The sequence below is a fragment of the Astatotilapia calliptera genome, chromosome 20, assembly GCF_964374335.1.
Source record: "Astatotilapia calliptera chromosome 20, fAstCal68.1, whole genome shotgun sequence".
NCBI classification, from domain to species: domain Eukaryota; kingdom Metazoa; phylum Chordata; class Actinopteri; order Cichliformes; family Cichlidae; genus Astatotilapia; species Astatotilapia calliptera.
Genome location: NC_137441.1, coordinates 5,272,044 through 5,295,844, shown reverse-complemented (window position 1 = coordinate 5,295,844; position 23,801 = coordinate 5,272,044). Strand labels below are relative to the sequence as shown.

The 23,801-nt window shown below is 38.2% G+C and overlaps 3 protein-coding genes and 1 long non-coding RNA gene across 4 annotated transcripts; 1 reads left to right on the top strand and 3 right to left on the bottom strand.

The window, feature by feature from the left end:
• Positions 1 to 214: 214 nt before the first annotated feature.
• LOC113013962 (CMRF35-like molecule 6) lies at positions 215 to 3,133 on the bottom strand. Its single transcript, XM_026155223.2, has 6 exons — positions 2,992 to 3,133; positions 1,537 to 1,875; positions 1,176 to 1,256; positions 553 to 645; positions 408 to 463; positions 215 to 320 (listed from the first exon to the last, which is right to left on the bottom strand). The coding sequence occupies exons 1-6, from the start codon at positions 3,035 to 3,037 to the stop codon at positions 216 to 218; spliced, it is 720 nt and encodes a 239-aa protein (XP_026011008.2). The 5' UTR covers positions 3,038 to 3,133; the 3' UTR covers position 215.
• Positions 3,134 to 4,343: 1,210 nt separating this feature from the next.
• LOC113013529 (polymeric immunoglobulin receptor-like) lies at positions 4,344 to 7,109 on the bottom strand. Its single transcript, XM_026154526.2, has 6 exons — positions 7,009 to 7,109; positions 6,247 to 6,585; positions 5,839 to 6,162; positions 5,004 to 5,108; positions 4,828 to 4,862; positions 4,344 to 4,723 (listed from the first exon to the last, which is right to left on the bottom strand). Exons 1-6 carry the CDS (start codon positions 7,046 to 7,048, stop codon positions 4,592 to 4,594), a joined length of 975 nt encoding a protein of 324 aa, XP_026010311.1. The 5' UTR covers positions 7,049 to 7,109; the 3' UTR covers positions 4,344 to 4,591.
• Positions 7,110 to 17,422: 10,313 nt separating this feature from the next.
• Positions 17,423 to 23,351, top strand: LOC113013530 (uncharacterized). Its single transcript, XM_080295110.1, has 7 exons — positions 17,423 to 17,786; positions 19,119 to 19,469; positions 19,568 to 19,660; positions 19,818 to 19,913; positions 20,102 to 20,142; positions 21,620 to 21,727; positions 23,024 to 23,351. The coding sequence occupies exons 1-7, from the start codon at positions 17,747 to 17,749 to the stop codon at positions 23,027 to 23,029; spliced, it is 735 nt and encodes a 244-aa protein (XP_080151236.1). The 5' UTR covers positions 17,423 to 17,746; the 3' UTR covers positions 23,030 to 23,351.
• Positions 22,103 to 23,016, bottom strand: LOC145423027 (uncharacterized). Its single transcript, XR_013904151.1, has 2 exons — positions 22,426 to 23,016; positions 22,103 to 22,294 (listed from the first exon to the last, which is right to left on the bottom strand). It is a non-coding gene; the product is annotated as an uncharacterized LOC145423027 (long non-coding RNA).
• Positions 23,352 to 23,801: the final 450 nt, after the last annotated feature.

Genomic DNA, 23,801 nt, shown 5'->3' with positions numbered 1-23,801 from the left:
CTTTAGTGCCAACTGTGCATTGTTTAAGTGCCACAGCCTTCATGAGTATTGTTGCTAAACATGTACAACACCTGATGACCACACGGCAGGTGCTTCCAGCATGGGACAAGTGGCCCCAACCTGGTAAAAGCAAGATGTTCCTAATAAATTGTTTGGTGAGTGATTAGATCGTTTTAGTTGCATTAGTTCTGATGGTGAGAAGGTGAAACAAAGGTTCAGAGGTTACAGTAGATTTTATTATGACTGCTGCAGGTTTCATCCACTGGGGGGGTGAAGTCTGCACATCTAGAGACTGGAGAGCACTTCCTGCATGTGGAAAACTGACAACACAGTGTAAAGTATTAGTTCTACATTCATATACTCGGTGATCCAGCCTCTGAATTTAGACATAAACAGAGATGATTCACCTCCAGGTTTCTGCTTGTGTTGTTCTTTGTGTCTGACTGCCTCCTGGTGGTCAAACCTGTGGAGCACAAATACAAAAGCTTTTTGTTTCTTTTCTTTTTCTGTTTAGTTAAAAGATTATTAATATTGAGCTAGAGAACCACTCACCATCAGTCTCCCTTATTCTGATCCATTTGTAGAAGAGCAACACAACAGCAGCAAACAGCACAGAGACACATGTGACCAGAGGCAGGACATGAGCTGAGCAGGTAAGAAGAGACAGAGGAGTAAAAGAAAACATCAGAAAAATTAAATGACTAATAATTAAATCATTATTTAAGTGAATACTTTACCCACTTAAATACCTTTTGATGTAGAATATATAGACAGTATATAAAGTTTATTTATGCTACTTCCAACCACGTCTGCCTTCAAAAATGTACTTTTAACAGCTTAAAAGTGAAAAATTTTCATTTTGTGTATATAGTCATGAATCTGTATATACAAGAGCAGTCAGATGACAAATATTTTCAAGGACAAGGAAAATACAGGGAGTTCTTTTTGCTTATTTTTGCTCAACATGCTTATTTGTGCTTTCTCAGCTCCCAAGTCCAAGGCATCAACTTTATTTCACTCATACCAGACAATAAAAACACTCCAGAGAGTCACTAGTTAAGCTTTCTGACTGACTCCTAAAATAAGGTTTTAAAAACTTGAAGTAGTCTTTACATTTTGTTATAAATAACAAAATATTCTGTAGATATGAGAGAGGCAGCTGTGCACACTCGTACCTTTGAAACTGAGAGCCTGAGCTGTTTCGCCAGTCTGCTGCTGTTCAAGCTGCCTCAGTGTCTCAGGGAAAGTCTTCAAGGCTGTGAATAACAAAATAAACCAGTTAATTAATGTAGCTGCATGATGCATGCAATACTTTATGACCAACAACTAAGTTTATTGATTTAAATATAATAATATGACATTAAAAAGAAAACTATTCTTGCAGGTAAATCTGCAGGTGCGGCACTTGTATTACACAAAACAGATGAAACGAAATGGTGAAAACTTTATGGCTGATCCATAAAAATGCAATGCATTGTGAGGATTATGACTGAGGATTTTGATTTGTCCTTATTTATAAATGACGAAGAAACTCACCATCTATAACTCTGACTTCAAACTCCTGATATGAGTCTGGTAAGAGAGGCCGTTCCAAACCACACGAGTATCGTCCAGAGTCGGACTTTGTGAGCTCTGTGAAGCTCACATACAGAACTGTAGACGATACTGGAAAGGATCCCTCTTCATACTGGATGCTATATCGGCCCCTTTGAGCTGTGTCACCTTCAGTTTCAATGAGAACGTCTCCTTCTTCGCATTTATCCTTACAGAGAAACTTTTTTCTTCCAGATAAGGAGAAGGAGCACTCCACTGTGATACTGCCTCCTTCTGTGTGGATGATTGTTTTTGCACTGATGAGCCCACAGCTACACAGCGCTGTGGAAAACATACATAATGATAGTGATTACTCTTTTCTGTTAAACGTTAATTGTTGAACAGAATCCAGCATCAGGCTGAGAACGTTCAGCATATCTCTGATTCTGTTTAATTCATCTAGTTTATTACCGACAATCAAGTTTTACGTCTGCATTCGTCTCTCTTTCATATAATTAACTCTATATTTGTTAAATCTTACAGTGTGGAAATTTTACTCTGGGTTAAAAGGTCCAGTCAGTTAACTGCTAAGTTAAAAATTTAAAACTCTTTTTCTTTTTACCTTATGTCATTCTCATTAAATATGTTTCCCTTCTTTCTTTGCACAAGGTTTTACTACTTCGTCAAAGGAAACCAAATATATATACAAATGTTAATTTTTGGCTGGAAAATTGTCAAAATAATGTTTATTATGTTACACCCCGGCCTAGGCAACCGGCGTGCAACGCAGGAAAATAAAAATAAGGAAAAAACACACGACAAAAAAACCCACTAAGGCTCTCCACCAAATTCCCAAAACGGAAGTGTCTCAAAACGAAAGTATTGACAAAACCCATTTACAGCTATTTACAACAAACTATTTATTTACAACACAGGAGGAGATCGCGACCATGACATACTGAAACACAAGGCTTAAATACATAGAAGGAGCAATCAGGGAATGGACCACAGGAGGGAAACACAGCTGGGGCAAATTCGACCTGACGAGACAAGGAAACGTAAACTGAACACACTAAGATAACACAGACTTTCAAAGTAAAGCAGGAAATACATGACAGTCACGCAAAAAACAAAAAACTGACAACACCGAAACGTAACAATAAATAAAAACATAAATTAAATAGCACTATGACAGAAAACAAAAGGAAATAAGTATTAATCACAATTTGCGTGGTTTCCTTTCTTTTAGCATTGGGCCAGTTAGGTTTAGATAGGTTTTTTTTTTTTTTTACACTCCTTTTAGTTCTTACTAAATTAGATTACAAAAATATATTGAAACAGATGCATATGATTAATACTGGAACACTGAAATGCACTATAAAGTAAAGCGCCTGAGTGAACCTATAGCTGCTTTAAACCGCTTGAATCAATATGATGAGAAGGACAATGAGTTCTCACCTGAGAAGAAGAAGGACCAGTAGAAGAGGAGACAGTGGATGTTCATTCTGAAGTTAATTCAGTAGGAGAATAAACTGCAGGAGATCACTTCACTGCTTCTAGTCTCTAAATATCTGAGCAGTCGGGAAGCTGAAGCTACACACTTCAGTGTCTCGCTTCCTCATTTTGCTTTGAACTTTTCTTCTACACCCACCATTTAATTGTGTTAGGAATCAGTCAGTCCTATTGACCTGCAGCTGGTTCAGAATTCACCAGTAATACTTGCCCAGTAAAGGCCTATCTTCACTGGTTACCAGTAAAATATAGGATTTAAAGATTGTTTTCTTTGTTTTGAAAACACAAAGGTTACCCTCCCCGCTAACGCTGCAGAAAATAAAATCTTAAAAACAAAAACACTTTAACTGAACCCCCGCTGAGGTTCACCTGGAGTGAACTTTAACGCCACATCTTCCTTCCTACAATAACTTTTTCAACCTGAGTATTTTTTGTTGGGATGTTGACTGTCTGAAATTTAATGGTCACAGTATGTCTGACCACATTGTTTAATTATTTACAGTTTATGTATTTCATGTACATCAGTGCCCATTTTTGATGAAGGCAGCAGAAGGAAAATGCTCTTTTTGTCTTGTTCTAAGTTGCCATGTGCCTAATACAACACGAAGTGGATATATTTTGTAAGTCATATCCTCTGTTTACGTGATAATGTCTCTAAAATATACATATTTACTCTACAAAGAGTAAATATATGAACATCAAAGTTAGTTACATTTGATAAGCTCCTCCTGAAAACTCTGCAGCATAATTTCAAAGAGATTAAAAATAGACACCAGGTGCCTCTCTGACAAGTAGTCGCTTCCTTATTGTGGTGAAGACAGATGTAAGAAAAAAATAGATCATCTACATCTCCTGTCAGAAGTGATCAGTATTCTGTGGAGTCAGATTGAGGCTGGATAGCATATTGTGTTTGTATATATATATATATATTGAGATATAACCTGAGGTAACCTGAGTTCCTCCTCAGGGCCGTAAAAATTACAGCAATGCAGATTTCTTATAATAATAGTAATGAAAGTGGAAGTCATCATGAAAAAGAATAGAAATAAACGGAAGTTCTTGACATGTATCTAGCAGACAAAAGAATAATTATGATTCATGTGACATTACCAATAAATTACATTCACAGGGCCGCATTTAAGGGGATCAGATATCATTTAAACATTGAAATTTAACTTCACGCTCATTGACTTGAGACATTCCTTGCCTAGCAATAAACCAGTGAAGGCTAATGTTGATTTTATGTTTTTTCTCTTTATTTCATTATGTAGACATGAAAAAAAGTAAAACTCTCCAAATTGTTCGTACTGTTTAAGCTTTATTGTCACATGCAGCAAAAATACCACGAGAAACTACTACATCTTTACTGAATACTCCGTAACTAACCAGGTAACACTTACTTTTAACTGAATAAAAGATTTACCAAAGTAAATCCACACCTTTTGCCTTTCTTCTTCTTTTCTAACTAAATTTATAAACAATGTGAGGAAAAGGAAAAGACACATTCTACCAGAAAGAAACCCCCCCGAACATAACCTATTGATTATCAGTGCAGATTTGCATTTGGTGGAGGCTCAAATAAAGAGTACAGCGCTTCTTCCCTGCTGCTGAGCTCCTGGTATGTTGACCCGTCAGTGGCACTTTGGTAGACTTCAGCAACATCATCATAGACAGCAACCTAAAACAAACAAACAATCGATCAAGCAAACAGACAGACCTACAAACAAATTATTGGGATGACAAGGAGTGATAGCTGAAATAACTGATTTCAGAGAGAAATACCTCCATATTTCTTCCATTACCTCTCGTGTTCACATCTGTAAGATATAGCAGAAACGTGTTTTTTTCTTTCCTTTTAACTCATTCACTGCAATTGACGTCTATAGCCGTCAATTCACTGCCAATGGCTGGCAGTGAATGAGTTAATAGAAACTTAATAAACAATAAAAGTAACTTACACTGAACACGCTTACGCTTTATCTTCAGTTTGTAGAAGAGCAGAACAAAAACAGCGAGTAGCACCACAACCACAGTCACGCATACAGCCAGCAGCAGGATGTTACCTGATTGAGAGGCGGGGGGGAGTGGGAACGATTGAACAAATTAAACCATTTGCACATGAGAATTGCAGATGACCTCGGGCAAATTAGCTTGTAATTTTCTCTCATATAGTACACCTTCAAGGTCTGTATGATGAAGCAGGATTGGAGTCTGCTTAATAAGATCCAAAGTAGTAGTTGTATAAACACTGACTCTTACAAACTTCATTCCTGCTGGTTTTAATTCTTGTTTTCATACTTGTTCATTGCATGATCTCACTTTTAACACTCCTGGGACTGCAGCTGAAAGAAGAGGACTAAACGACTGAGGAGAAAAGAGTTTTATGCACATTAAAATAATTTAACAAACTGCCTGAAACCCTGGATCAACTTATTGAGGTGGTAACCGTCTTTGTGTGATTCCTGATATTGAAGTAAACTTAATCAGATAAGGAAAGGATTTTCTGGTTATACTGAACTTTATTTGTGATAAGGGCTCTAAAAGATGCCTCACATATTCTCCCATTTTAAAATGAGATATAAGCTTGATTATAACCTGCTACTCTTTGATTAAGGGATGTAAGTTGACACAGGGTTTCTGCAGACTGCATCAAGTTGGACTGGAAAAGTTCATTCTTCATCTTGAAAACACAATGAAAGCAAATGGAAGGACTACTATGGACCATTGCATGTATCAGTAAAGTCGTTCATCAGACCCGGAGACATGCAGGTACATTTTCCAGTAGAAACTCACCATCTGTTACTGAGATCTCAAATTCCAGGCATGTATTTTTTGCATCTTTTTTTCGCACGCCACACTTGTACCGCCCAGAGTCCGACTTGATTAGGTTTGTGATGGTCACGTTAAACACCGTGTTACTCCAATACTCAATTTCATGTCTGCCATTCATAATTGTGAGATTATTTGTGTTGATGATCGTTGTTTTACATTCATCTTTACAGAGGAACTTTATGTTTCGTGAATGTAAAGGCAAGAGGCATCTGATTGTAACCTCCCCTCCCACAGTAGCACTGTAGACTTTGGGTTTACCATTGGTGATATCTTCTTCACAGAGTTCTGTTGAGATATAAAAATATAGATTGACATAGAGAACTACCTGAAGCAATCAATATAAAATCCTTGACTTTGGAAGAAACTCACCTCTAACTTTGAGCTCTACTACCTGAAATAAATTCAGGGATGAAGAATTGCTCACACCAATTTTGTACCGTCCAGAGTCAGACTGGGTCAGCTCTTTGATGACTGCATGCACTCTCTTGTCACTTATGTCATATCGTATTATGTATCTGCCACTCTCAGCTCTGTTTTCAGTAGTTTCAATGAGGATGTCTTCCTTTTCAGTATCATTCCTGCAGATATATTTTCTACTTCCTGCAGGCACTTCATGGTCAAGTTCAATTCTGAAGTCTTCGCCTTCCACTTTTGTATAAAGGTTTGTTTGTGCGTTGATGAGATGAGTATTTTTGTCAAATAGTCCTGCTGTGATATAAAGAACAACACCCTTGGTCAATATAAAACTCTTGTTTGTGACTCAACTCAAGAGTTGTGAGTATTTAGCTAATTTAATACCTTCTTGTATTTTGATTATTTTCTCTAATGTCTCTAATTTATGAAATTTGCAGGTGTGTTTTTCTTGCTTTTGTCATCCAAATTTGACATTTCTGGGTTTTGGATTTAAACCCTGGACAGTAAGAAATATTTTGGACTATTTTATTGACAAACAATGATATCAATATCAATAAAAAAACATTCAAAATTTGCAAATTCATAGTCTCTGTGTGTTCAGAGATAAATTAGTATGAATTTAACTTTTTTTGCCCAGAAACTGGTAATAATGATAATGAAAACTTCACAAAATGTGAGCTGCTGTATTTAAGAGTCATTCTGGTGACGGATACTCACCTGATAAGACACAGAAGAACAGAACATGGTGGATATTCATTCTGAATCTTGAGCCTGTTGGTTTGACAGTCAGACAATCAACAAATGGCTGGAGAACTGCCTCTGTCTGGTGTTTAAATAAATCCTTGCAACTTCTCAGTTTAACCTTTACCAACTTCCTGAGTTAAGTTACTCCACTAAACTGTTATGTCACCCCCCTGCCGCCTTCTCCAAAACTGAGCTTTTACTCAATTTCCCACTCAGTCTTCCTTATTTTTGTTTTGACTGTGACCTCATTTGGAAATAATAACCTGAGATAAATGTTGAACATTTTTAGATGATGCCTGTCACCCCTTTCCTCCAGTTAAACCACTTCACTCTTCCTCACTGGTATCTATTTGGCATTTACGTCTCAGGTGTTGACAGATCTTTCTCCCGGTTGAATACAACTGACAAGGATGATTCTCTACAAACTGACTAAACAAACACCTTAGATATTTAAACATATTCTTTTCTTGAAAAGGTCAAACTGGCAGATGTGTCAAAAAAAACTGCAGCATCATTTTTTAAGTGCTGAGACTGATTCTTACACTTCTGTGTGATTTTTGTGCCTAACAGGGTTCAGGTCACGGGGGTAACAGTCTGAGCAGAGAAACGCAGTCTTCCCTCACCCCAGCATCCTCTTCCAGCTCATCCAGGGGGACACTGAGACAGCCAGCCGGGAGACATAATCTCCAAGGCAACTCCTGGGTCTGCTCCGGGGCAACTCCCGGTACAACATGCCTGGACTTCCTCACCGTGAAGGCGCCCAGGAAGAATCCTTGTCAGGTGCCCAAACCACCTCAGCTGGCTTCTTTTGATGTGGAGGAGCAGTGGCTTTATTTTGAGTCCCTCTTGAATGACCCAGCTCCTTGCCCTATCTCCAAGGGACAGCCCAGCCACTCTTCCTTAGAGGAAACTAATTTCTGCTGCTTGTATCCACGACTTCATTCTTTCGGGTACTACTCAGAGCTCGTGACCATAGGTGAGGGTAGGAAGATAGACTGACTGATAAATCGACAGCTTCACTTTTATGCTCAGGTCTCTCTCTAACACAACATATTAGTAAAGCTTCCACATCACTGCGGACATCTCCTCAATCTGTCTGTCAAAAAGCAAACATGAAATCCTGAGGCCACCAAAGTGGACACACTCCACCACCTGGTTACGCCTAGATCTTACGTCCACAGAAACACTCCAGGTTTTATAAATTAAGGATTTATATTAATAAACATGATGATGATTGTGTGGATGATGATGAAGAGCATGTTCAGGAAGACTATGGTGATAATAATTAGAGTAGTCAGAACTTTCCATCTGAGCACAACTAAAGAACAAATGTTACACAAAGAAAAGCATTTAAGATAAATTAAGGTGATGAGTCCCCACCCAGCATTCAGCACATGAGACAGATTGGACATTTCTTTTAAGTGTAAAGGAAAAAACACTTTCTGTTTCTGCCTGTGTGACACATACATTCTTTTTCTAGTTCCCTTTTCTGAAAAGTTTTCATTACAACATATTTTCCTGCACCCACACACTCTTGCATCCTCAGTAATTTTTGCACACTTGTTTTTATGATTATCGTTCTTTTACCAAAGTCTATTTTAAACTTCCACCTCCAGAACTTAATTCAAACTGAAGTCTGTTTATTAAATAATTTTGAAATGATTTGTATATTGGTGGTTTAAACTGAGCTATATAAATTTGACTTGTTTAGTCAATGCAATGATAAAGTCTTATGAGTCTCTAAAGCCCCTGGTCCCTCTGAATTGTATTTACAGGGATTATATATGACAAAGAAAAAGAAAAAACTTATTTCAAGTTTCACTTTAGATTCTAAACTGAGAAAAATGTGCCACCCTGAAATTTCTCTTTTTGTATAAACACATGTCTCAGTTTAACCTCCAAACATACAATTTCTATTTTATAGGACATCTGACAAATTTCAGTTGAATTCGATTGGCTGTTACTCATAGAAGGTATGCAGCATAATTTAAACATAATAATAGATGCCAGGTGCCACAATAAGGAAGTGACTACTTCCTTATTGTGGTGGAGACAGATCTGAGAAAGACCGATTAGATTTTCTGTAAAAAATAAAAATGATCAGAATTAATCAGTACTTTGTGGAGTCACATTAGATAATATATTGTGTCTATTTCCGTACATAACAGGTTGTGATATTTAGAGATATCTGCATCTCAAGAGTCCCTTTCTCCTCAGGGGTCCGAAAGCCTGTGGTAATACAGATTTCTTAAATTGATATAAATGAAAGTGGAAGTGATCATCAAAAAAAAGAATAGAATTAAACAGAAATTTCTTAACATGTATCTAGTAGGAAAAAATAGAACAACTTTGATTATATTGTATATTTGATGGTTCAAAGAGTATGAATTAGCTCAAGTAATATACTGTTAAAGAAAGTGTTAAGATTCTAAATATAAAGATCTCACATTGAAAATGAATTTAATGACAATGACATAAATTTTTTAAATCAAATAATGTTTTGAATCCCCCACCTGAATCTGCTATGCTAATCTCGTTTCGCTAACCTCAGTCAGCAAGGTAATCCTCCTTTATCTTATACTGGTTCTTGGTGCAGCCCTGTAGTTAATCTTCTTTTTGAAATCAGCTTCTGTAGCATTAAAGCTAACCTCTTTTAAGCTATTTTTTCTCTAATTGGCTATCTCTTGTAAACAGATGTTTGGAACAGTTGGTTGGTGGGTAGACCATATTAAGGATCTCTAGTTCCTTTGACCCCTTATGGAGCCTCGTAGAGAGAACTGTTTAAACCAGAGACAGAGGAGTTTGAAACCTCTGATTTTAGCTAACAGGGATTATCTTCTTTTAATGATGCTAGTTAAAATACAGAATTTCTGTTGGCAAAGTGTCTTAAAGGAAAAAACGTCTGTAAACATTTGTCTAGTTTTATCAGATACAGAATTTTTCTTACTTGTTTTCAGTAAATATGCTACTGGCCTATTTGTTCATAAAGTACAAACAAATTCAGGTGCAAAAAGTTTTCATACATGAGGCTGTTGATCTCTTTGTGGTGGTACTGGTTAACAGGTGAGATGCATTGGACATCAAATCAAATCAAATCAAATCAAATCACTTTTTATTGTCACATCACATGTGCAGGCACACTGGCACAGCACATGCGAGTGAAATTCTTGTGTGCGAGCCCCACAAGCAACAGAGATGTGCAAACACAACAACACAAACGAGCAAAATACAAGAATGGCCAACCTGAAACTAATAAATATATGTACAATATATAATAGTGTATGCATTTCTGGATGTGTATACTAAATATTTTCCTACGTGTGTGTGTGTGTGTGTGTGTGTGTGTGTGTGTATACACACATTTTTACAAATTAAATAGTAAAAAAATAAAATAAAATAATAATAATAATAATAATAATAAAATATATAAAATATACAGAGTTGAATATGTGCAAAACAAGTGGCATTTATATACAGTGTGGAGTGCATAATGTTAAAGTTCCAGTAGTGAAGCTGAGGTGTCTATGAAGTGTTCAGCAGTCTGATGGCCTGATGGAAGAAGCTGTCTCTCAGTCTGCTGGTTCGGGACCGGATGCTGCAGAACCTCTTTCCTGATGGAAGTAGTCTGAACAGTTTATGGCTGGGGTGACTGGAGTCCTTGATGATCCTCCCCGCTTTCCTCAGGCAGCGCTTCCTGTAGATGTCTTGGAGGGAGGGAAGCTCACCTCCAATTATCCGTTCAGAGCACCGCACTACTCGCTGGAGAGCTTTGCAGTTGTAGGCGGTGCTGTTGCCATACCAGGTGGTGATGCATCCAGTGAGGATGCTCTCAATGGCACAGTGATAGAAGGTCCTGAGGATGCGGGGGCTCATGCCGAATCTTTTCAGTCTCCTGAGAAAGAAGAGGCGCTGCTGCGCCTTCTTCACTGTTTTGTTTGTGTGTACTGACCACGTAAGATCCTCAGCCAGATGTACTCCAAGGAACCGGAAGCTGCTCACTCTCTCCACAGCAGCGCCGTTGATGGTGATGGGGGTGTGTACTTCTCTGCACCTCCGGAAGTCCACTATCAACTCCTTTGTCTTTGCGACGTTGAGGGTGAGATGGTTGTCTTGACACCAGTGGGTCAGGGCGCTGACCTCCTCCCTGTAAGCCGTCTCATCACCGTTGGTGATAAGACCCACCACTGTAGTGTCGTCCGCAAACTTCACAATGATGTTGGAGCTGTTAGTGGCTGTGCAGTCGTAGGTGTAGAGTGAGTACAGGAGAGGGCTCAGTACACACCCCTGTGGAGCACCAGTGTTCAGTGTGATGGGGGATGAGGTGATGCTGCCCAGTCTGACCACCTGGCGTCTGTCAGACAGGAAGCTAAGGATCCAGCTGCAGAGGGAGCTGCTCAGTCCTAGATCCTGCAGTTTCCTGTCCAGCTTCGAGGGAACGATGGTATTGAATGCTGAGCTGTAATCTACAAACAGCATCCTCACATACGTGTCTTCAGTTTATCTGATTATTTTTCACATATGGCATTGTTAGTCCATGCTGATTTATTAAAAACAGACCAATCAAGTGGTTGGAAATCTGGCTGTAGCTTATTTTGTACTACTTCTATACATTTTGTCCTGGCACTTTTCAGAGGACAAGTAACTAGATCAATTAGTAACTAGATTAATTAGGTGATTCAGATGAGTAGTAAGAATAATAATCACATTTTGCCACATAAAATTGCTTTTTATTTGTGTGTGTAATTTAACTTATGAAGCTGTGACAGCATATTTCGCATTTATTGCTGTATTCTTTTTCTTATTAGCATCAGATGGCTGCTTCATTTAGATTGAAGAATGTGTTCATTAAAATAAAAACATTTAAAGTGCAACAATTTTAGGATGTGGTTTTTATTTTTAATCAGTTTATATTTTTTCCCAAGTGAGCAAATTCCAGCAATATGAGATCAAAACGTTCGTTTATTGAACAGAAAATTACAGGTGTAAAAATGTGAAAAAACATCTGTTCACTTGTTTTATTATATAAATGCTTTTTATGACATCAAAAATTGTAAATGATAACGTGGTGAGTATTATGCAATGAGGTTAAATGTGCAGACTTTAGACTCAACCCTTATATCGAGCTCTAACTCCTGAAATAAACACAGGGAGGAAGAATTACTCGCAGGAAATTTGTACTGTCTTGGGTCAGACTGCGTCATGACTGCATGCAGTTTCTTGTTATTTGCGTCATATCTGGGCATTTCCTTTGAAAAATAAGCAAGACAAAAATTTTAAAATACTGTAAATACCGGCTTTAATGACTCATGTTATTATGCTACGCAGACCAAACCTCGCCATATTTTTACGAATCACGTATCACACCTTACATCTGGTGTGCATGATGGGCCATCACTGACTGGACACAAGCGCTTATCTGATATAATCACGATCAAATCAGATTTGGTATGTATCACAGTGCCATCTGTTGGTCAGAAAGGGACATTGCAGGTACCGGTCAATATGCGGGACATTTCATAAGGGACTAAGCCGGATAGTTGGCAACCCTACTATGGACATTACGTTTATTTTTGTTGCACAAATGGTAAAGTGGACAATGCTCAAAGACAGAAACAACTGCATTATACTGTTAACGCAACTTCGGCTCTTAGCAAGCACCTGCACAGACAGTATGCTAACAATAAGCTAGTCAAGAAGTCACTTTAACAGGTATCAAACTGATGAGCAGTTATGCTGCTGCCTCCGTTTCTACCTGTTTATGTTTCTGCAGTAGAATCACAGTGATGCTTTAAAGTCTCTTTGTGCTGGTGTGTGTTGGTGTGCAGGGCTGTAGCCTGTAGGGTTGTATTGTTGACATGAAAGTAATGTAACAAGTAGTATAATGAATGTCTTTCTACTGGGTGTAATTATATAAAGTACTCCATTACTTTTAAGAAAAGTGTTGTGTGCAATATGTGTAATAACTTTTTTTACTTTACTTTTTTTGAGCAATGAATTCAACACCAATCACAACAAAGACGGCCAATACCGCCAACATTCACAAACATTTGACTTAGTAGCATGTGATTCATTTGCATGAATGTAATGTCTTTGGTATGCTGATTAGAGATCAAGGTGACAATGAGCCAATGAGAACTTATCTTATCAGTTCCCATCCCCAGTGGTATATTTAAATAAACTAAAAATAAATAAATAAATAAATAAATAAAATCCTGAGCAGGTAACTCACCAGCAGTTTCCACCTTTGACTTCCATTTATAAAACAGTAGTAGTAAAACCACCTGCACCACAATGACAACCATCGTAGCACAAACCGCAGTAAATATGACAATCAGGGTGTAAACTATAAGAGACAAAGCAAGAAATTAGGAAGTTGATCAGGTGTGGTTTGCATTTTAACGAATACCTGCAAGATTTGGTGTTGAATAAACATGATAAATACACTTTTCTTCATACCGGTAGTGTCTATTTAAGACAGTGACCAAGCTCTGCCATTCCACATAGCACCTTATCTCTTCATTTTATTCATTTAATGTAGGTTTTGGATGATTTTTTTTTTTAAAAAGTAAAGTAAAATCTGCCCAACATGAGCTGTTCTACAATCCCTAAAGCTACTTTTAGCTCAACTTTTGATCAGAAATAATTTCACAGTTATTTTGGTAGCTAGAAGAGCACAGAAGCACTAGAATCGTTGGAAAGTCATTCATGAAAATAACAGTACAGAAGAACAGAGCTGAATCCACTGCGGCTGCCTGACTAAAACCTGATGAAAACACTGCCCCCTTGTGGTAATAATTTTCATTAAATACTGTAGAGCAGGGCTGCCCAATCCCTGTCCTCAAGAGCTACTATCCTGCAGCTTTTTGTAGTATCAGGTAAATGTTAAGTGGTAGGAACGTTTCTGCTGGGTTGTTGTTGTGGGGGGGGATGAAAAATAATAAAGGACACTCATTGGAGTAATGGCGCGTCTCGTGTGTCTGTGAGTTATGCCTCCAGTCAAATAACATCCATAACCTCAAATAACGGAACACTTTTAGATGCATCCCTACTCCAACACAGCTGAATCAAATGGTTTGATTACCTCTTCAGCATGCCATCATGTTTGGCAAAGGCCTGATAACAAGCCATTCATTTGATTCGGGTGTGTGGGAACAAGGATGCATCTAAAAGCTGCAGGACGGTAGCTCTCAAGGACCGGGATTGGGCACCCCTGCTGTAGAGCGTTTACCTATTGAACTTTTCAAAGCAGCTGTGCTGTTTAAGCACAATACAATGCTTTCTCTCTCAATCCAATTAAAGTATCCAAGTTGCTACTGATTGTTCTTGTTTTGTTCAGACTCTGTTGATGGACGCTAAAAAGTTGAAAAGATCATGAACACTTAAATACTGCAGGTGGTTAAGTGGTCTGAGTACAGTATTTGGTGTCAACTGATTTATGTACTACATACGACAATATGTAGTACATAAATCATATGTATTATTACATATTGTAGCCATAACTACAATATGTGGTCTACTAAAAAGACAAGCAGGAGAATAACCTGGGGTCCGTTCTTCGTACCTCGCTAAGTAAGTTAGCTGGATTTGATTGCTGATGATTTCGCGTGATCTTGGATCGTTCGGTTCTCCGAAGCTCATCCGGGACTTGCTGTCATAGCAACAGATCCGTAAGCGTAAACCTGCTCGGGAGCAGGTTTACTTTATGTAAACAAGATTAGATCGCGGCCACTCAGGTATGTCCGCTTCATTTATACGAAAGCAACAGCGATATTTTACCACTGTTTCACCATAAATAAATATTATCAATGTAACTAAAGATAATGCAGCACTTGATCCTTTTATTGATTTCATACAGATACATACAGGTCATTTCCTAAAAAAAGGGAAATGTACTATTAATCATTCTATTTCATGTATTTGATTATTTCAGATGTAATTCACAGTTCAGAGTAGTAATAGTAAATTACTTCATGTAAGCAAGATGAGAGACCACGGCTATAAAAGCGAAGGTGGATTTGGGAAGTCTGTCGCAGCCATGTCCTGTCCGTATACGCGAGCCACCCATTGCGGAAGGTGCAAGATTGATAAGGAGAGTCCTCAGAATTCCGCGTATATCCGGTTGTTCAGTCTGACGTCACTAGCCGTGTCTGGACCTAAACTCCGCTGCAGGTCCATATATCAAACGATCACTATGGCATTACTGAGAGTTGAAAAACTGTCTAAAGTCTTTCATCTTTAATAAAATGATCAGCTGTAGGACTGCAAGGTAATTAAAGCCAAGAAGGTGGATTAATACCTGTAGTTGATTTCTCAGCCAGCTCCCGTTCATACAGTTTGGTGGTTGTAGGGAACGTGGTTGACGCTGTGAACAGTGAAAATTACATACTGTAATTTTCCACAGTCACTTTAGCTTTTTCTTAATTTTGTTTTATTAAACACAGGAGATGAAACTGTATGAAATAGTCATAGAAAGTCGAACTGAACTGACTCAATGTTGCCTTAACATATTCACACTTACACTCCCTGAATCTCACACAGGGAAACTCCCATAGAAGTGGGAGACTTACTTTGTAAGGTGTGTTTTACCTGAAATTGGATCGCTTGTGTCTTCAGGTGTTGACACCTCAGGCAGCTCTTTGCTTTTCTCTGGATACTGAGCTGTAAAAATGAAATAAAATACAGTGAAAATGAGATGCAGTCAGTAATATTATAAAGGATATACTTGCATTTAAATAGCTGTGGTACATGTCTTAAAAATGTCTGAAACCCAAAACAATATAGATAAATATAGAAAACAATTATTTGTACGTTTAGTGCATTTTAAAATGAGGAAGTAGTGAGTCAAGAATGTGCACTGCTGAGCCACATTTAAGCCTAATATAGCACCGCTATTATTCCTTCACTACATTTATTGAAATTGAAATTACCTGTTTTTTCCTTACTAAGTATGGAAGTTTTATTAATTAATTGATCTCAGCATTTTCAGTCTTTTCATTTGAATGACTCTGTCTTCTTTTTACTTAATGAGTTCATTCAACTCAATAAAGTTTTCAAAAACTTTGCAGACTTAGCAGCTCTCCAGAACCTTCTTTTACACTTTAAAGAACCCGTTCCTGATGAAAACTACTACTTTTGTCTCTACATAATACATACAATGATATTAACTATTGCAAATGATGGTATTGGCTTGAGTCCCTACCAGTAACACCTGCTTCTAATACTTCCAAAAGTTCTACTATGGAAAGAAGTCGATCTACATGATAGATCATTTCTGCCGCTTGTATCCGCGATCTTGATCTTTTGGTCACTACCCACAGCTTGTGACCATAGGTGAGGATAGGCACATCTTTATTGATTAGAGTTTGTTACAGTTTTCAAACCTGATTTTGCCTCAGCATGGTCATTATGCTTCTGATAAAATTAAACTATTTACCCCATAGTCTCAAAGTTATTTACACATTAAAAAAAGTGACAGCGTGACAGGTTTCTCAAAGAGAAAGTGGAAGAAAAACGTTTAAGGAAACTTTCCAAACTTCCACCGGTCTGTTTATGCTTACTTTGTTTCACAGAGTGTAAACATCAGTGTCATAATAAATATCATTATCATTCTGTTTTAACACACACAGACACAATAACACAAATGAACCTGTCGAATTTCGATTTCATTACAAAATACCAATTAATTTTGTATTTGTGTGGTAAAAAGAAAATCCTTTATTGTGCCAATATCATATTTTGTTTGTAAAAAAAGAAACATGAATTTTAATTTCAAATTGAAAGCCCTCAGAAATGTCTTATATGCGCAATTTTTCTCTGAAACTAGAAGGCTGTTATAAGGAAACTTCCTGTTTCCACAGACCAGTTTATACGTAGATCAACAGAATACGCCCTCATATTGTTACTCAGTCAATATCACACGTCAGTCTGATTTTGGATTTCATAATAATAGCCTTGTGAAATCGCTACCATGATCTTGTTTGTGTGTGAATTCAGAATCTATTGCAAGGAAAGTTTTTGTTTCCACAGACCAGTGGAAGAGTAGATGACAGGGTACACACTCAGCGTTACTTTATGGAACTTTGGATTTCAAAATAATAGCGCTTCAGATGCGTTTATATCAGCTACTTTTTCATCTAGTTTCAGAATGCACATTTTTAAATTTAGGTATTCATTTCTATTTCAAAACAAACAAATGAAAAAACAACCAGTACCCGGAAGAGAAAAATATGTCCTTTCCCCCTCTTTTTTTGAAAAAGAAAAATGCAGTTCTGCCACCAGCATGTTCATGTTCTTGCATTTTTAGAAATTTCAAAATGATATACTCATTGAGCGTGCTTCCTCATAGCAGCTGTTTTCCTGCAATCTCTCTTGTGAAATCTTAAAGTAATTACAACACCTTGAAGGTCAGTGAGGGTTCATGAAAGAGCATACAGTTAATCTTATAATTAAAAAAAAACTAAACAAAAAAAAAACGTTCTTATTTCATATCTTTATAAGAAAAAAATACCAATAACAGCTTTCTTTCAAAGTCATCTGACCGTGACTTAGCTAAATCAAGTGTCCTGCTGTGACTGTATTAAGAGAAATGATGCAAAAATTTGGGTGGAGAGTAGGGCTGACTGTTTGTTTAGCAGAACAACTTCTTCATTTAGAAATAAGGAGTTTCTGATATGACAGTGAAATTCAAGGATTCGAGTGATAAAGTCTCAACATGAAAGTCCGTCACATTGTTATCTGCTTCATCTTCCTCAGTAAGTACATTTACCTGTATTATTTCTAAAGTTTTTTGTTATTTGATTTAATTTTTAAGATTCATTAGTCACTATGTAGAATTTACCTTCATCATTCTGACACCACTTGTCTCTTTCTTGCATTTCATGTATTTCTCAGAATAGTTTATACATCAACACAGGAACACATTTATTCTGATTAACCAAAGAGCCTTTTCCAACTATATTAGCATTTTCTAAACCAAACTTTTTTTTGTTAACTTGCATTCAGAGCCTCAGGAATAGTCGTGAGGTTGAGTAACATAATCAACATATTATAACATAATCAAACACCCTTTCGCAGCAGTGGTGAACTACTGCTTAATGTTAAACGGGTCTTGTGCTGCTCATAATTAGCCAAAGACTTACCTTGATTTGGGTGCACAGTTATGATATTGTGACTTATAATGTGACTTGGTGATAAATTTCTTCATGAGGGGCACTGATGTGTTCAAAATGTCTGTGAAGACATTAATAAAACAACAGTGCGTGAGTCACTTTTGCATTATGGTGGTCTGTCAGTAATGCTCACTTGGATGAGGCCACTGACATGGGTAAACACAGCAGCAGCTGCAAGCTCGTTACCACAGCTGTGGTAATTATCAGATACCAGCCCATTTGAACCAGCTGGAAATTATGCAAAATGATCTGTCAGCTCATTTTGCATAATTTCGTGTTAATGGTGACGAAGAGGCTACGTGTAAAATCATAAGACCATATGTTTGAAAAATCCTTACTGATTTATTTACCACAGCTGTCCAACTCATGTATTTCTTAGATAAATAATATTTTAAGTGTTTTAACACCTTTGTTTATTTTACTAAATTATTACATTGTGCATTTATTTATTTATTTTTGCACTTGACTGGGAATGCAGTGATCTTAGCTTTACACAGGGGGTGCTGTGGCACCCTCAACACTCCCACAGCGCCACTTGAATTTTGCCAATGCACTTTATAAAGTTCATAAAAGCAGAATGAGTCTCTTGGTGGAGCTGAGGCTTAAATACTTGTGAAAACAAAGCAGACTTTCACAAGTAAGTACGTCTTCAGCTTCAGTATCCACTGAAAGAACATCAGCATTTAGTTGATGGTTAAAGGATAAAATTAAGCAAGAAAATCAACCTAGGTGAACATAGAGAGATTCTAAATATTAATTACAGCTGATAAAACGTTAATATAGTATTTCAGGTGTTAGGAAATGTGGATATTTGTACAGAGAATTATTGTTAAATCAATTTGTTGATCTTCAAATTATCATCAGACCCGAATATCTATTTGAGTGATAGTAATGATTTACTAATCTTTTCCATAGCACTGCAGGATGGAAACACTGTTCCTTACAATGCAAAGATTGCCATGCACACAGGAGTGGAAGGAGGAAACATCACAGTTAAATGTTCATTTTATATCTTTGGAAAGTGGAAGCTCTTATGTAAGGACCAATGTGAAAGGGGAAACATTCTCATTGAAACAGCCGACCTTGTAGCTCAAAGAGGCAGATACTTTATTAAATACAAAGAAGAAGAGTTTCCAACACGTCATGCAGTTTTTTATGTCAGCATCACACAGCTGGAAAAATCTGACTCGGGGCTGTACCGGTGCTATTTGGACAGAGACTTGGATCCATATTTGTTTGATAGCTTTCAGCTCACGGTGACAGAAGGTGAGTTTTTACTAGTCATCATTAACATGCAATATTTTCATTGCTCACTGATAACTTCTTTACATCAGTAATGTTTCTGATTGTGTCCCTGTTTGCAGCATCAACAGCTTCAACACCAGCATTGGGCCCGCAATCTTTTTCAACTTCCACAGCAATCACTAAACAGCCTGAAATAACATTTGTAAATTCAGGTGCAGTGAAATATATTTCACAAGTTATTTCTCTCAATCCAGAAACATGAAGGGGTAGTTTTTCTATACATAAATACTACATACATATATAAGAACAGTAGTTTTTATACAAAGATTATATTCTCCCATATTTTGGTCTTCTCTTTTCTCTCTGCAGGTTTTCTCTGGCCTGTGGTTATAGCTGTAGTCATGGTGTTTTTGGTGTTGTTTGTTGTTGTGCATCTCATCTGCAAAAAGAAGACTACGGACTCTTGTGAGTTATGTTTCACCTCTTTGGCACCTTTATGATAAGCTGATTAGTGATTCTAATGTGTGGATTTTTAACCCTGTAACCGACTGCTGACATTTGTGGAGCGCACAGAGTGTACAGTCTCCAACCAGCCTTACATCTAAGAATATTTCATGTTTGTCTAATACTTTTCTGTGTTTTACCGTTTTCAGGTTTGAAGAAACAGAAAATTCTGAATTATGAAAAGAGCGAGGTAATTTGTACAGAATCTATTGTTTATGATGTCAACATGACGAATACCAATGAAGGCAGGGGGAGGAATCTTGTTTTGCATCTTTTATGAACAGCATAGAGCAGCGCTTATAGTACACTGACTTGGCCCAAAAGTTTTATACTCAGCCAGAACAACAATAATGATGGCACTATTCCTAATTAGGGATGGGTACCGGTATCGTTCTGACATTGTAAGTGCGCATGCGCCATTAGCGTGCTGCCTGCTGTAACCCTAATTTCCCTCGGGATGAATAAAGTATTCTGATTCTGATTCTGATTCTGATTAAACGGTAGTAACCAGACCGAAAAGCAGCGCACATTTCGGTGCTTTTTTTTCCTGAGCTGTGATACACTTTAGATTCTAGCCAATCATTTTACGTTTCCGAGGATAGTAGGCGGGGCCAGGTACGTACGTTCTTTTAGAGCAGAGCTACAGATTAAAAATGCCCAAGGCGAAGCGGTCAAAAGTCTGGCTGTACTTCACAGCAAAATATGCAAACTCAGCAGCCTGCAACAAGTGCTTTAAGCTGATACTGTGATACTGTCAAAGGAGGTAACACCTCAAATCTGATGAAACACCTGGCGACGCATAGCGTTTTTTTTAAAAGCCCAGAAATGCGCCGTATTTGATAGCTTGCTGCGAGACCTCACACCGAGCACATCTACTGCGGGTGTGGTGTCTGTTATCGGACCTGGAGTTAGCAACATCCTCCAAAAACCCGAAGAGTACAGTCCAGATCCCTAGCCCTGCCAGTGTAGCAGAAATGATGACGGATGATGACGGCAGCAGCAGCCGTTCTTCTCTGCGTGAGTAGCTTAATGTTGTTCATGTGTAATTTACGCTGAGTAGGCTAACCACGTTATTACATTAATGCATGTAAGGTGAACTAGCAAACACCATCGTAGTTAAATGCGGCTGTCTTCTTGCTTGATGGCAGATACTCCCTTCACCCTGGCCAAAAATGACCAAAGAAAAAGTGGAAAACAGCTAAACATGAGAGGTTTTTCGACAACGTTTGTGTTCTCCATTCTTTAAGCACCGGTTTGAGCACCGTTTAAGCACTGGCACTGTTTCAAAAGTACCGGTTTGGCACCGGTATCGGATAAAACCTAAACGATACCCATCCCTATTCGTAATGCCTCATTCTATGCACTACATTACCCAGAATGCCTGGAGCCATTCTGGGTAATGTAGTCCTTATTATTACTATATATCAGGGATGGGCAACTCCAGGCCTCAAAGGCCGGTGTCCTGCAGGTGTTAGATATCACCGTGAGTTAACACACCTGAATCAAATGATTAGTTCATTACCATGCCTCTGGAGAACTTCAAGACATGTTGAGGAGATAGGACATCAGCCCTTGAGGCCTGGAGTTCCCCCACCTAAAGGTGCTTATCTCAAACCTCAAGAGCTTCTGATTTCACAGGGTTACTTTCATCATTCTGTCTTTTCCAGATTGTTCTCTATGACAATCTTCTGACGTTGCCACCTGAAGAGTCAGTATACCAGAGCCTGGATCCAGCCAGCAGGGATGAAGACCAAGTGTACCTTACACTTAAACAGTAGTGATGGGCAGATGAAGCCCCATGAAGCACTGAAGCTTTTCATCCAATTGGTTCACCCCAACGCGAAGCTTCATGAAGCTTCATTTGCTCTAGCAGGACACCTACTGGACGTAAAAAATAATAGCTGGCATGAATTTGAAGAGTGTGGCATTTTGCACACAGCCTGTAAATGTCAACAACAAAAGGAGTGTGTAAAACATGTATATTGTAGTGATGGCAGTATACTGTGTATATTTATACTGGCAGTATGGAAAATGATTATTTGGAAATGCTTGAAATGGAAATGATCATTTACTGTGAGGTGAGGTGTGGTTGGGGTGTGGACAGTAGTTGTGCTTTTGTAACGTTGAGGTATGGACAGCTACACACTGAGTCCTGCCTGTTCACATTTTATTCTGTAAAAACTACATTTTCACTGCTTTTATGGCCTTTTTAGTGGGGAGAACATAGCTGGGATTTAATGATTTAACAAATCTTTTAAATCCTTTGTCCTCCACAATGCTAAATAGCTGTGAGTCCTCAATCACCATGCTGACCAGGTCTTCATCTATTTGAGATTGTTCTCCTGAGGAAAGACAATAAAGATAAAGCACAAATATAAATATCACACACGTAACTTATTACAGCTGTATAATATTGTTATATCATTTAGTAACATTACTGCATGCTATATTATCATGGCATTTGATGGCTCACCTGGTCTTGCTCCACAATCGGTGTCCCCCTTATTCTCATGCAAAGCTCTGTAGTGCCTAAGCATGGATGAGGTGTTGTTGTTATATCCCAGCTCCCTGGCACATAGCAAACACTTCACCTTGTACAAAAGTACAGACAGCTTAACATAAATTGTATTGCACCATCAGTATTATGAAAATACATCTTCTGTAGAAATTTACATACCTTGTTGGGAGGAATAAGATCAAAATGTTCCCACACAGGGGAGGACATCCTCCTCTTCTTAGCTGGCTCCATTCTCTCCTGACTTTCTCTCCTCACTCTCATAAACCTCCAAACTGTCTCCAAACTCTCACTAACCGCAACTCTCCATCAAACACCTACATTTTTGAATGAAGTCTGAGGGGTTTATATCGCTGTCATATCTCGCGGCAAAGTTCGAACCACTTCATGAACCAGTCACGTGGTACAGCCGGGCAGCGAGGCTTCGGACGTCATCATTTTCAGCTCCTCCCATAAATGAAGCAAGCCTCGATACGCGCTTCGCGGAAACGCCCCCTCCATTACTCGACACACGCTCCGAAGCCTCGATACAGAACGTCCCATCACTATTAAACAGACATGAAAGCACAAATAATCCAGCATTCAGGCCTGAATTTATGTGTCACAACAGACACAGATTGATACAACAGACAACATCTTTAAACACTTCTTTATTCTTCACTTTACTAAAAGATAACGATTTTACAGATTGAGCATTATGATCATTATAATATTTTGGTTTAAAATAATTTCTCTTCTCATTCTGGTGCAAAATTAGAGCTCATCTTATATTCAAAGGCACCACCTGGGGGTGCTGTAGGAGTAGTGACAAATATCAGGATTAAATAACAGCTCATCAAACTGATCTGTAAAGTTGCAAAGCAATAATAAACATTTGTATATTGGTATGTCTTCTTTCCAAACAGGTTTTCCAAACTCTGAGAACATCTGAGAACCAGAGGGGAAAACAAACCCTCCTACCCTAAAAACCACGAAGCACTCTGAGAGTGCAAACATCCACCAAAGTTTTATTAGAATTCACACAAACCTTTTTGAGTTATTGTGTTTACACACAGAAAGAATGACACACATGCATGTTAAAACTACCAGAAACATAACCTACTTGGAGATGGTTACAACAGAAAAAGAAAAAATAATTGCAATTTCATTTATTTATTTGGGGGGATTTTTTTTTTTGTCATCCACCCATTTTCTTCCGGTCCAACCTGGCCACCAAGATCTCTCCCTTGGCCCCCCCCCCCCCCCCCCCCTTCCAGGCCTGTCTCCTGGGCAGGGCCCTGGTAACCCTATCCCAGGCAGGGTGAACTGTTCCCTTGAGCTTACACTGATAAGTG

What these genes read in the sequence shown, in the direction of transcription:
- LOC113013962 (XM_026155223.2), bottom strand. Translation starts at nt 3,037, where the DNA reads ATGAACATCCACTGTCTCCTCTTCTACTGGTCCTTCTTCTTCTCAG. An exon ending in CTGGTCCTTCTTCTTCTCAG is followed by an intron (nt 1,876 to 2,991) that starts GTGAGAACTCAT and finishes TGTTTTCCACAG; the next exon opens with CGCTGTGTAGCTGTGGGCTC. An exon ending in TGAAGTCAGAGTTATAGATG is followed by an intron (nt 1,257 to 1,536) that starts GTGAGTTTCTTC and finishes TGTTATTCACAG; the next exon opens with CCTTGAAGACTTTCCCTGAG.
- LOC113013529 (XM_026154526.2), bottom strand. Translation starts at nt 7,048, where the DNA reads ATGAATATCCACCATGTTCTGTTCTTCTGTGTCTTATCAG. An exon ending in GTTCTTCTGTGTCTTATCAG is followed by an intron (nt 6,586 to 7,008) that starts GTGAGTATCCGT and finishes TTTATATCACAG; the next exon opens with CAGGACTATTTGACAAAAAT. An exon ending in AGTAGAGCTCAAAGTTAGAG is followed by an intron (nt 6,163 to 6,246) that starts GTGAGTTTCTTC and finishes ATATCTCAACAG; the next exon opens with AACTCTGTGAAGAAGATATC.
- LOC113013530 (XM_080295110.1), top strand. Translation starts at nt 17,747, where the DNA reads ATGAAAGTCCGTCACATTGTTATCTGCTTCATCTTCCTCA. An exon ending in TCAGCTCACGGTGACAGAAG is followed by an intron (nt 19,470 to 19,567) that starts GTGAGTTTTTAC and finishes CCCTGTTTGCAG; the next exon opens with CATCAACAGCTTCAACACCA. An exon ending in AAAGAAGACTACGGACTCTT is followed by an intron (nt 19,914 to 20,101) that starts GTGAGTTATGTT and finishes TACCGTTTTCAG; the next exon opens with GTTTGAAGAAACAGAAAATT.